At 31.2% G+C, this 14,205-nt stretch overlaps 1 protein-coding gene across 5 annotated transcripts in view; it reads right to left on the reverse strand.

The window, feature by feature from the left end:
* Positions 1–231: 231 nt before the first annotated feature.
* Positions 232–14,205, reverse strand: part of LOC134708490 (extended synaptotagmin-2-like) — a 42,534-nt gene continuing 28,560 nt past the window's right edge. For 4 of the 5 annotated variants that reach the window (XM_063569064.1, XM_063569062.1, XM_063569063.1 and 1 more), the window contains 7 exons: positions 11,408–11,569; positions 10,447–10,599; positions 8,826–9,121; positions 7,812–7,910; positions 6,490–6,621; positions 4,341–4,496; positions 232–3,710 (listed from right to left, as the gene is read on the reverse strand). In XM_063569064.1, coding sequence (XP_063425134.1) covers positions 3,644–3,710; positions 4,341–4,496; positions 6,490–6,621; positions 7,812–7,910; positions 8,826–9,121; positions 10,447–10,599; positions 11,408–11,569 — 1,065 coding nt within the window. In that variant the 3' untranslated portion in view covers positions 232–3,643. The remainder of the gene's footprint in view (positions 3,711–4,340; positions 4,497–6,489; positions 6,622–7,811; positions 7,911–8,825; positions 9,122–10,446; positions 10,600–11,407; positions 11,570–14,205) is intronic. The other variant, XM_063569061.1, reaches the window with a different exon arrangement.

A 14,205-nucleotide genomic window follows, 5' to 3' on the forward strand; every position in this document is an offset into this window, starting at 1 on the left:
GACAGTTGAATGTGTTTGGGCTTTTGATTTGTCATCTGATAAGGAACTTTCTGTTTTGAATTTTCCTAGGGGTCTAGTAATTTTGTTATTTTACTTCTGTTTTTGTTTTTTTAAATCAGTTGCTAACCCCCAACTAAAGAAACAATAAGGTCACATAACTTCCACAAGAAAACAATACTGAGTGGGCTTCTAAAACGAATGTGATAATTGACTAAATAGATAACTAATGAATACTTTGGAAGAAGTTTAATTGGTTAGGATACTACCAACCGCTAAATATAATCACTTTGTGTTTATAATATACCAACAATGTCACAGTTTTGTTACATAACCAACATCAAATTTGAAAAAAAACATGGTACTATGGACAAATATTATTACTCCTAAATACTGGGACCTGTGCTCTCTTAGACTTTGTTTGCCAAAGAATTCCAAATTTTTCTATACTTGATAATCAGCATAAATTTATTTATTTACTAAACTGTGAAGACAATCAGCTCCTTAATGCTGTTGGTAAATTTATTAAAGTAAATATGAGTTAGTAATTGTATTGTTACTGTATGTAAAAAATGTTTGTATCTATATATCTATCAAATTAATATTCTTTTTCCTTATTCATGTATGCACTTGTATGCCCCTTGTGGGCCCTTAATTGGAAATAAAATATGTTCTGTTCTGTATTTACAAGTACTTTAAAATCGTCATAGAAATTTTTGCAGTCGTTAATCAGATTTCACAACCAATTGGTTCTATCATAATTTATTAGCTGTTACAACAGACAATTTTAGTACTAACCAGATTATTTTTGGTTGATAAGTGATTGGCTTCATATACTACGAAGAAAATTGTAATGCTAACAAAACAACATGACAAAGTTGATATATTATAACACATTGTGATTTTATAAATGAGAAAAATATATATATATATGTATAAAACTAACAGAAAATAATAACTTTTATGTAACAGAAATTCAAAGAGGTTTAACTGGAAAATATAAAATTATCTATCTACCGGATATAAATAGTGCACCAGGGTCAAATGGTAATTTCAGGAGAACTTCTTAAAATTTATTACCAATATTGAGAAAAGTGCATGTTAAAAAAAAAGAATACCCAAAATTTTTTACACATTGTAAAGAAAATTTCAATAGCAGTGCTTCATTATATACCAGAAAAATTTATGTTAGAATCTTGTTTTAACACTGAAATTAACAAAATGTAGTTTTTAAAACTGGTCATATTTCCAAACAAATATACAAATTGTAAAACCACACTTCATACATTTCCAAATGTGCCTATTAAATAGCAATGAAGTTTAATAACAGTATCAGGTAAAGGTTAATATCATAAGTGACCAGCATGCTTCTCTTCTAATGTATAAATAAAGTGTTCACATTTCAAAACGATTGGAAGAAAATTTTTCTGTAACTGATATGTAATGTAAACATTTAACAGTACTTTTGAAAAGATATTAGCACTCATATCACAAATATCTGCCGTGAATAGAAACTTTTTGTAAAAAAAAAATGATAAAAATATTACAATACATTAACAATACATATATTCTTTAATCACAGATGTAAAGCTTCAAAACAATCTTCATAACTTTTCCATTAGTGGATAAAAGATTTTGAAAATGGGATGGGTCGGATTCCACCAAAGCATTTTAACAATACCATGCAATATCCTATTAAAAGGTTATGTTCTTCATAAATACATTCTCTGTTAAGAGACATCACAAAGTTTAGCTAAAATTCTTAAAAGTTTCAAGCAAATAAGTTAAATAACAGATTTTGAAATAACTGATTTTTTTCAATTCATATCTTGGCCTCAACCTCATTCTCTACTTATTTGAAACTTTCAAATGAAAAAAAACCTTAAAAATGTATTTTCAAAATTATTATGACAATGTGTAAATAAAATAACGGCACTATTTGAAGATCAATTATTTAACATATAGACCAACAGAAAATCTTTATAACAGTTCAAAATTAATAAAACGTTTCTTGAATCTGAAACCTGGACTAGAAAACTGGCAAGTTTTATCATTTAAATGCCCAAGCCTTCTTGCAAATCTACAACATTTTTTGTATTAGTTGATTTTAACTAGAATACGAAAACAAAATATTATCTAGAAATTGCAGAGTGAATTGTCATGTTGCACCATATTTTGGCACTGATTCATTTTTTCTTCTTCAAGATTTAATAGATTAATAGTTGTTTGCTCAACATTTATTAGAAATTACTGCAATCAAATTCAAAACAAGAACAAAATTCAGATCTAAGGAAGTGGTGTCATGGAGAGTTGATACCCATTTTTATTTGAGGAAATATTTTATTGAAACAAGAGACTTTCTGGTCTATAGTTATAATTTATTTCATCCTTGTTTTAGTCATTAGTGGAATAAGTGATTGCTCAACAGGAAATGGCCAATCTGATTTTCTCCAAATCATTACCATTAATACATATTATCCCTTCTTTGTTGATCTGTATAACTATAACAATCTAATAGGTTTAAAGGAATAACTGACAATATATAACTCTTAAAATAGAGCAAACTGTAGATAGCACAATTACCTATTGACCTCTGAGCATGTCTTAATACCATTCATATTAAAAATATCACCATCATCCAAAATTTTAAATTCTACTCAATGTTTGTCACTTCAACTTTTCAACTATGCAAAAAGCTAGCACTGTTTAGGAGTATTAGTATAACTATGGTACGATATAAATATATACATATGCTTTGAGTATATTCAGATATATTAAATTGTATAAAATTAACATAAAGAAAACAAATCGAGACAACCATCAAATTGTTTGTCAACAAACTGATATCGCACAAAGAACTTGAAAATTCTCAAAAAAAATATTCCAAAACCCTCTAAAGGGAGCTTAATAGATCACATGGACTTTTCATTTCTATTATAGCATTAATAGTACTAATAGCACAACCATTCTATAAAGTTTTGCATAGTAAAGTTATACCTTGTTTTACTTAAGACAGTAAAATTTACCATAATCCACCATATTCTTAATTGGTGATAATTTAACCCCTAAACATTCATGAAAACAACAAGTTCCTAAAAACAAAATAATTGAGACATGCTGTTCACTTTAGTTTGTTAGACGAATATTAAAGGAGTATTTATCTTTCAAAAATAAAATAAAAACTCTCGCTAGGAGGACATCGATGTAAAATTTCTTGCATACATTAAGTGTAAATAAAATTAGAAAATATATCATAATTTGTGCATAAAACTTGCATAATAATAGGCATACTAATTTCAACATGAAAAGCACAAAATTTCAAATCAGATGTCTGAAATTTACTCAGTCACTTAAAACTCTGTTCCTCAGAATGACCACACATTTAAATCCTATTCATGTTGACTTAGGGTTGTAGTACTTCTACAAATTCAGTAATATCATTCCTTCTTAAAAACCTTCAAGATCAGACAGGAACTTTGCCAAAAGACAGAGGAAACATGAATCAATATAGAAGGAACAAATGTTGTCACTGAATGCAATGAAAAGTATAAAGACACATATATAGATAAAGTTCTAAGTTATAACTATTGCAATTCCCTTTATCAACCATACAAGGACTATATACATCAGATCTATGTTAACCATTTTACAAGTCTGTTTCTGAAGGCAGTGATACTGGCTTACATTCATCCTCATCAGGCTGCAGATCAAACCTGAAATCAAATCAATATAAAATAGAGCAAATAATCTTGATCCGACATTGTATCACAGGGAGGTTTAATGAAATTGAGAATGGAAATGGGGAATGTGTCAAAGAACCAACAACCCCATCATAGAGAAGACAACAGCCAAAGGCCACCAATGTATGTATAATTCAACTTTTTTTTCTAATATAGGATTTCGCTATTTTTTTCTATAAACTAACTTTGTCCTATACCTAATGGAAAAATAAAATAAAAGTATGGGGTCACAGTTTTTTTAATCTAACAATCTGCCTTCGAAAGAAGCATGTATTTTTGTTTAGGTACTTTTTATTTTGGACCTATTGATGTATTTTGTTACATTATATAATGGTGTTATTTTCTAAGTTTGTTGGCCTTAAGAAAGTTTCAAGAGTAAAGATGGCAGACATATACCAATATCCTGTCATATTCTTAATTGTATACATGTCTTCTTCGTACAACTTAGAGGGCCTGTGGCCAGGTGGTCTAAGACGTTACTACTACAATAAATAGCCAGTCACAGTGAGGTTGTGAGTTTGAACCTCCCTCCTGCAGGTGCACTCGACTCAAATCTTAATTGACTAGAAGTGTCAAAATTTAGAATAAAACTACAATTCTTACCAATGAGTGGCAGCTTTTGTTTGGTCCATGTTTCCCAACTCGATCTGAGCAATTCCTATGAATTTCTTGTTTGAGGTGTAGAAAGAAGTATCATTCTTTACAGAAAATTCTAAAGTTTTGCTAGACAGATCAGCTTGTTTCACTGGGAATTCAAATCTGTAAAATTTAAAAGACATTCAATTATTAAGACCTCTGAGATGTTGTATCAGTTCCTTAATGGCTAGAGTATTGTTATAGGAGTTGAATAAATAATTATGCACATTTTGAATATGTCCAAAATGCAGATAAGAAATATTATTCTTCTTTCACAACAGACTAAAAATGTTTATTTTGCAATCATCATTTAGAGTATATTTTTTTTAAATTTTGTAGTTTTTTGAAAAATTTAATAAATGTTGGTATTGTTTTTCAATGTTAGACAATATAACTAAGGCCACACCAATTTGATTCCTTGTTCGACGGACCCGCCCGCACCTATTTTTTTCAAAACAGATTTTTTTTATTTTTATTATATTCCGCTTTCCGCATCCGGAAATGAAATCGTGTCCATTTCCCGCACCGTTTTTTTGTAAATATTATATAAAGATCTCAACATTTGTTTTTTAAAAGCACAGTCTAGCCTTTATATAACGATTTTAAACCTATCAGCACCCCACAACACTAAATATCTGCGAGAATATTTGTTTCAGCATGAAACCAATTAATTCTAAGCGGGAGTGCTCCGATATAAACAGAAATACCAGTACAGAACAAAACGTTGGTTTCTTTCCCCCGAACTTATATTCCCTATAAAATAAATGTTCGTTGTTAAAATAAAGTACAAAGAACTTCTGAAGGAATTGCCTTCAACTGCAATTATAATGTATGGTGACGGTCATACCCGCTGCAGGTTTGTGCACCTGTCCTGGTTGATTTAGAGACCTGTCGTTCAGCAGTTATCGTTTGTTGATGTGATTCATTGGTATTTTCCCGTTTGGAAATATAATTTAGATCGTTGGTTTTCCTGTTCGAATTGTGTACAATACTAAGTTGTGGCTAAGTTATAGCTTGCTGGTTGGTCTTGATCAAAGCACTGTGTAAAAGGCCGTACTATGGCTATGTTTGTTATTATCAGGTTGGGACCAACCCTCCCTTAGACAAGGGCCTTGAAGGGGTCATTTTTCCATGTTTACTGTTCAGTCTGTTGACAGTGTTGTAGAAAAGAAAATAGAAATATTAAGGATTTGTACAGTGCTACTATACAAAACCTTTGACAACTTAGAAATTTTTACTCATAAAGAGGAGAAATACATTATCTTTTAAACAACTTTTCAAAAAGAGGGATGGGTCCACTTATTTTGAATAATATTAAACTGTTAAAGTAAATGTGTTAACATGGATAAAGTCCTGAAATATTACAAAATTCTTGGACATGGTTTGACCATTTAATACCAAATATTATAGTTCTTTGGGAAAATATAAGCCCTATTGTACTTATAATAAAGTGTTTTTACAAAAAAAATATATTATAACTTTAATATTTTGACCCCTCATAAAAGGGATATTCATAACATTAAAGGGGTTGTTCTCAACCTGATTATGACTTTGATGGAGAATTGTCTCATTGTCAGTCACACATATATAGACCACTTTCATTATTCATTTATTTCTTGTTGAACAGGGAAAAAATACTTCATAAATTAAAGAAATGTCAAGGTAAAAGTGATAAATCAAGTTTCAATATAGTCAAAACCTACTATTTTATGTTTACAAAAAAAAATTATAATCGCTCGCCTTTACTTTTTAAGCTTCGCCTCAAAAATTTGCAAATTAAATATTTTTTTATTAAAATTTTCAAATCGCTCGCTCGCCCCAATTTTTGAGGTCCAAAAATCCGTAGAACAAGAAATTAAATTGGTGTGGCCTAAATAATATTATTTTTTTCAATTGATTTTCAAATTCTAAAACCAAGTAAATTAATGCTTATATATCCAGGAACTAGAAAAGTTTTCAAGATATCCTAATGAAAATAAAACTTAGTTTTCATACAAGTTTCTCTGGTGGCAAGTTGTGTCTTTTTCAATCAAACCACATTTTCTTATTATTTATCTTTTGAGCCTTTTAGAAAATTCTGAGTGTTCTCGTAGATTCTATTGAACCTTTGACTTACGTTTCATCCCAGACAGGATTGAGAGTATTTTTGATGATTGTTGTCTTCTTTTTGTTTGACTTATCAGGCAAGAGATACATCTTAATATAAGGATCAGCTAAGTTGTCATCTGTATCACATGGTATCAAATTCCTGAAATTAGTTATACACTATATCATAATTATACATATTAGGGTAAACTGTGACAATGCTTTTATTCATGGGTAACAAATTTAGTGGATTTTCAAATTTTCCTCAGTTAGTTGGTTTTTGAATTCATGGATATTTCATTGGGAATTAGAATTCCTGGTTGTACCCAATCACAAAAAGAACCCCACAAACATAAGTACTTTCACAGTAATTATCTAAGAATACAAATAACAGAATATATTTAAGATATGCATGTATTATTACAATTTGTAAGCCAAATTGATTGCTTAGTTTTTTGTGAAATCTCATAAAAATTACTTTTTTTAAATATCCAATCATAAATCAATGTGACATGTGGAGTATTTTGTATGTTATGACATCTGAGTCATGAGCAACACTTGTACTTCAGGTTTCAGGGATATGTTTTAAATTCAAACATTTCTGAGTGCTGTGTTAGAAAAAGCAGAGTTCAAAAGTGACAGTCCTCAGGATTTTACCACCAAAATTTTGCATAGGACTGACACAATTTTAGTATTTTTCAATAGAATTAATAGTGAGGACCAGCAGATTTTCTTCAAGAACCACCAAGGAAAAAAAGATTTTGCGAACTCTGAAAAAGAATAACAAGGTGATGTTATTAAAACTAATTGTGACAAGAATTTGACCAAACAAGTCAATTTTCTTACAATTCTTTGTTTATTTTGATTGCATCAAATAGATATAGGAAGATGTGGTGTGAGTGCCAATGAGACAACTCTCCATCCAAACAACAATTCAAAAATTAAACCATTATAGGTTAAAGTACGGCCTTCAACACGGAGCCTTGGCTCACTCTATTTCTATGCATGTGTTTAAAGGGATAAAAAAGGATAAAAAAAAGCTTGACAGACCTATAAATATCTAAATGTGTTCTTTTTAATGTAATTAGTTTGTTTTCTTGCTAATGTAAACCCCAAAACTAATCTTCTTATTCTTCATACACAATTTCACAGGGGAAGGATAGCTTGAAGAAACTGAATTTTTAGTATATTTTAAAGCCTCTCAATAATAAGTAAAATAAAAGTCACTGAATGTTGGTAAATCAATCGGTTCAATGAATTTTAGCTACACTGTGGACTGTACAATTGCTTTCTTTTTTGTCTTGTGCCAAATCAGTTTAAATTAATCCTCTCAGCTTATATGAGTATACTTACACACATTTATGTACAACTGCAACAAGGTTTTGTCTCTGAGTAGAGTATCTTAACGTAATCTGTATCCTTCCACGCCCATATAACCCTCCTTGGTTACTGCTAAACAATTATACAAAAAAATAAATTAAATATTTGGACAAATTATCATAATACTCATCACTTTTTTTTTATTTCTAATTAATGATAAATCTTTCTAGACAATTGATTTTTCAAGCAGCTCTTCTAGGAAATATAAAACTTTTTTTCATTCATTTTTTTTTCATTTGGCAATTGATTTATATGCCCCACCTACGATAGATGAGGGTCATTATTGTTTCTGGTCTGTGCGTCCGTCCATTCGTCCTGCTTCAGGTTAAAGTTTTTGGTTCAAGGTAGTTTTTGATGAAGTTAAAGGTCAATCAACTAGAAACTTAGTACATATGTTCCCCATGATATGATCTTTCTAACTTAATGCTAAATTAAAGTTTTTACCCCAATTTTCACGGTCCACTCAACAAAGAAAAAGATAGTGCGGAGCTCAGGTTAATGTTTTGGTTAAAGTTTTTGGTGAAGATAGTTTTTTGATGAAGTTGAAGTCCAATCAACTTGAAACTTCGTGCACATGTCCCCTATGAAATGACTTTTCTAATTTTAATGCTAAATTAAAGTATTGACCCCAATTTCACGGTGCACTGAACAAAAGCCTAATTCAGTTCAAGCCTGCTTTAAAGTGGTTGTTTTGTGTTGCTGTGTCACATATTCTTTTTCATTCATCATTTTGTTAGTTATATTGTTTGAATTGTTTTACATGCATTTTGTAGCTGACTGTGAAGTATGGAATTTGCTCATTGTTGAACACTGCACTGTACTATAGTTGCTTATTTCTATGTAATTTAGCATTTTGTGGAAAGTTGTCTCATTGGCAATCATGCCACAACTTCTAACTTTTAAAGGTAATTTGAAACAAAGAATTCAGTTAATCATACTATAATAACATTTCATACAATCATAAGAGTAAATTATATTGGAACATACGAGGGAGATTTCCTCTGCCTGACATCTGCGTCCTTGATGGGTGTGGACGAGTCCATGGGAGGTATTAACTGACCCTCTGGAAGTTTGCTAGACACTTTGTTTACTTTTTCCACTTTTACTACTTCCACTTTCTTAACAGCAGCTGGTGCAGCCTTGGCAGTTTTATCAGCTGGAGTGGCAGATTGTTGTGCGACAGGGTCAACAGAGGATTCTTTACTCTGTAATGTTTCTACAGGGGTTTCCTCTTCTTCCTCCTCCTCCTCAATGTCTGCCTGGCTAATCTCAGATGTAAGTACCTAGAAAATAGGGTGGTTATACTCAGATGTAAATACTTAGAAAATAGGGTGGTTATACTCAGATGTAAGTACTTAGAAAATTGATGGGTTATACTCAGATATTAGTACCTAGAAAATAGGTTGGTTGTACTCAGATGTAAGTACTTAGAAAATAGGGTGGTTATACTCAGATGTAAGTACTTAGAAAATTGATTGGTTATACTCAGATGTAAGTACCTAGAAAATTGATTGGTTATACTCAGATGTAAGTACTTAGAAAATTGATTGGTTATACTCAGATGTAAGTACTTAGAAAATTGATTGGTTATACTCAGATATAAGTTCCTTAAAAGTAGGTTTGTTATACACAGTTTAAATCGCAAGTTCCATAGCAGGAAAGTCCCCTCCCAAAACATCAATATAATAATAATAAAACAGTTGAAATCGTTATTGCACGGAATGAACAAAGATATTTTGAATGTTGCCACTATTTTGCTAACTTTGGTAACTTTTGGTTACATAAAGCAGTTCTGTCAAATTAGGTCTTTTTGAAAAAATAATAACGCCTAGAGTCACTACCGGAAGCCCTCTCAAACAGTCATATGACTGTATTCCTTAATGTGCAAATGATATAAAAATTAAAGAACCTTTGTGAGCAGGCTCACATACCCCACCTCTTCATATTGTCACTGGAGAAACAAAATCTCACTTCGCAGGTAAAATGAACACAATCAAAGGTTTAACTACTGTTCAGTATTTTTGGGGAATTTAAATTCCAAGCGAGAGGAGTAAACAGTATAGTGAGGCAAATAAGTTCAAAGGGACGTAACTCCTAGAAAAAAATTGAATTGCAATTTCCCGTCGATATGCACAACTACATAGTATGTCCTTATTATCTGAAAAGGTTTCGTGAAATTCTGTAGTGTGGTTTGAGAGGAGTTACGATGACAAACTGTTGCAGTAGTACATTAAAGTAAATAAGTTCAAAGGAGCGTAACTCCTAGAAAAAAAATTGAATCGCAATTTCCCGTCAATATGCACAACTACATAGTATGTCCTTATTATCTGAAAAGGTTTCGTGAAATTCTGTAGTGTGGTTTGAGAGGAGTGGCGATGACAAGAAACAGGACTGACGGACGGACTGACCAAAAACATAATACCCTCCGCAACCCGTTGCGTGGGGTATAATTAATTAAAAATGGGATTTTTTTTTAACTCATTACTTTCAATTTTTATTTTATTTTATCTAATTCACTGGTTATATTTTGTTCTAGAGTGTCAGAGTTTTTTTTAATAATTATAGTTAAAATGCATCTTTAAGTATAAGCCTAACCATTTATACTTACCCTTAGACACAACCTCATTCTAACTTGAGCTTTTGGTGAAGGGGAGTTCACTAAATTGTAGAATTTATCAACAATCAGGTCTGGTTCAACCAAAAGGTTTTTCAGTGGAACTTTCAAATTACCAATTCTAGTCTTAGATTTACTCTCCCAAACCTGAAAAATAATACATGTTATCACAAAACAATCTCAATTTTACACAGGATTTTCATTTCATTGAGAATATACCCAATTTTTCATATAACAGCATCAAAAATAATGTCAGATTATTAATGTCACATTATTTTTAATAAAAAATTCAGGTAACTTTTATTGTTACTTAATAATCATTATTACAGATGGACTCAAACGTCTTTTGAACTGAGTTTTACTGTTCATATTACTGTGTTTTTGTGTTTTCTACATTGGCTGACTGCATAGGGGAAAGTTGAGAACTCACAAAATATTTTTAACCTAGCAGGTTTTAAATTTTAGTTCATTTATATGTTTTGCAGTTTAATTTGACATCCATATTCACTGAACTGGTAAACACTTTATTTAGGGGCCAGGTGAAGCAGGCTTCCAGCTGTATGATTCTTCTCGCTGTGTTGAAGACCCATTAGTGGCCTTGGGCTGTTTTAGTTTAGTTTAGTTTAAACATATTTATTTATAGTGGATTGGGAAACAAGTTTTTTTGCAACTTATATTAATCCCTTTCCACTTTGCGGTAGCGAGTGCTGCCTTGTAGCGGCATCGTTTGATCAAGACCATACTCGCAAATGGTGTCAAAGGAACGCCGAAAATTCAGTCCCTGAAATTTTCATCACAGACAGGAATTGAACCAGGAACCTTTGTGATAGTAGTTCAATGCACTAACCACTACATCACAGCTCTTGCATTGGCTGTTTTCTATGCTTTGTTCAGGTTGTTCTCTCTTGTTACAATCTCTATTTTTTTATTTTATTTACAGAACAATAGTACTAACCTCTAATTCCAAAGTCTGTAAGTTTGGATTGTGGACCAAGAACCTAAAGTTCTGTTCCCATCTTGGTTCATCTGTGTCAGGTTTAATTCCACTTTCAAACTTACTTTGGCCTAATGACAGTTTAACGTAAGGACTTGGCTCTGACATGGTTTTCTTGGCCCTCTGAAATACAAGCAAACAGATTATGTTTTTGTAACTGGAAAAGAACATCAACAGTTGTTTATGAATTGTAAAGACTACTGAGAACATTACTGTTTGTACCAAATACTAATATGAAAATAATATTATTTGATTGGTTACATTTTCAGTGTTCAATTTCATAACCAACTGTGCTATCAAAGTGTACATTATTCATTCAACTACCCAGAATAAGACCTTTCAATGAATATTACTGAAAAAGTGTGTCTTTAAATTTTGCAATATTTGTTTTTAATTTCTAAATCATATTTGTAATACAACAAAAACAGATTTTACCAAAAATAGGACTGATATTATTAAAATTTTATTTATATTTTGATTTAAATCATTGCATACATATTATAGGAAAACACTTTAAAATAGAAGATCCCATTATTTGTGTAGGGAAGAGGAGTGAGATCTAAAGGATTTATCATTTAATACTGTGGATTCATCATAAACATTGGATACCAAATTTAGTGGACTTCGTTGGTACAGGTAAACCTTGAAAAACTAAATAGATATAGGAAGATGTGGTGTGAGTGCCAATGAGACAACTCTCCATCCAAATAACAATTTAAAAATTAAACCATTATAGGTTAAAGTACGGCCTTCAACACGGAGCCTTGGCTCACACCGAACAACAAGCTATAAAGGGCCCCAAAATTACTAGTGTAAAACCATTCAAACGGGAAAACCAACGGTCTAATCTATATAAACAAAACGAGAAACGAGAAACACGTATATATTACATAAACAAACGACAACTACTGTACATCAGATTCCTGACTTAGGACAGGTGCAAACATTTGCAGCGGGATTAAACGTTTTAATGGGCCCAAACCTTCTCCCTTTTTCTGAAACAATAGCATAACATCACAACATATAAAAACATACGATAAAATATCAATTAGCAGACTTAACTCAATCAAAAAACGTATGATTACACAAAGAACGAATAAATTTGATCTGCGATATCTGAATACAAATGCACAGTTAATTAAATATTAGAGACAAACAGTCATGACCAAAAGGCTATCAAATAAATTCAAACACACTGAGAAATATTTAACCAATCAATGTTCACTTTAGAAAAAAAACGGTTTTTTATAATCTTGAAGTTTATACAAATGTTGTAAGAATAAGTGAAAAATTGAAGATATTACAAATAATCAAAGCTGGTATACAGCCAAGATCCATATAAATAAAAAAAAAAAATGTTCAACAACAGACAAATTTTCTATAGGCATGTATGCACACCTCGGCAAAACCACAAATTAAATATCCACTAACAAAATATTATAGGTTTTCCTTTATCCATGAAAGTTGGTACCCAAGAAAATAAATGAGACCACAGTATCATGTTTATGTGCCTGTACAAAGTCAGCTACTATCTTGGTGGTAGGTTTTTGTTTCCAAAGTTTTTAGTCAATTTTGGAATTTAATGTTGATTGCAGACTTTTTAGACTCTGTAGGATTTGGAGGTTGGTATATTGCATAGCCACTTGTCCATATTTGAAGACTGTATTTTGTTCTTTGGATGTATTGTGTTGTTTTTTTTGTGTCTTTTCAGGTTACAGCCTCATTAACATATTACCCCAAGCAAATTCTATTCATAAATGGATGAAATGAATACTGAAAAATCAACCATGGAAGAGTTATCTTCCATTGATTCAACAGTTATGTCCCATTTTTATGTTGCTTTGATGAAATATCCAAATAATGAGAGCAGTTCAAGATAATAATAAATAATGTATATCTAGCTAAAAAAATCAATGTCCCCAGCATACGAAAATGAATATATGACAAATGTTTATATGACAAATGTTTATATGACAAATGTTTATATGAAAAATGTTGCAGATTCTTATTTTAGTATCTTGAAGCACATGTTAGTGTATAAGGCTGTATATTTACATGTTGTTCATTTACAAGATGCACATGACAGGAGTCTGTCAATAAAATGATGTTACAAGTAAGACCACAGAATTCATAGATAACATTAACATGCAAGATGCTAGATCATACAGTCATTTTTCACATGCTTTAAAATGTATATTCAACAAGTCATAAAGTTTCCTATCTGTTCAAAATAACATGATCAGGAAAAAAGTGCCGGTAAATATTCTACCCCAAAGAAACCTTAGTGTGTATATACAGACAACCATGATAATAAGGCTGCTGAAGTATTTTAGTCCATTCAAAGTTCATAATGCAATAGTTTGATGTATTAGAAAAGTAAGCCAGGTTTAAAATCGTCATAAATCTAGCCTAAATGCTTCAATCACCAGCACAATATGCAAATTCTGCAGATTTAAAATTTTAATTTTGATAAGCATAATTAATTGCAAAATGCTGAAGTATCATAATGGGTTGAAGATAAGCATCTGAATCAGAAGGCTTACAATAGGCAATGGCATGATTCACTTTACTAGGGTGTCAGTCTAAAGTACTGGTTTGAATCAAATATTTTTTTGACACATACAGTTATCAGAAGATCTGGCCTTGCGGTCATAAAACTTTCGAGCACGATTTTTGTACTCAGACTCAAGAACCAACCAATCAAATTACTGGATTTTATGTTTTGAGCACTTATTTTGTACTCTGAGTACTGAGTAAAG

Source organism: Mytilus trossulus, chromosome 2 (assembly GCF_036588685.1).
Source record: "Mytilus trossulus isolate FHL-02 chromosome 2, PNRI_Mtr1.1.1.hap1, whole genome shotgun sequence".
Taxonomy (NCBI): domain Eukaryota; kingdom Metazoa; phylum Mollusca; class Bivalvia; order Mytilida; family Mytilidae; genus Mytilus; species Mytilus trossulus.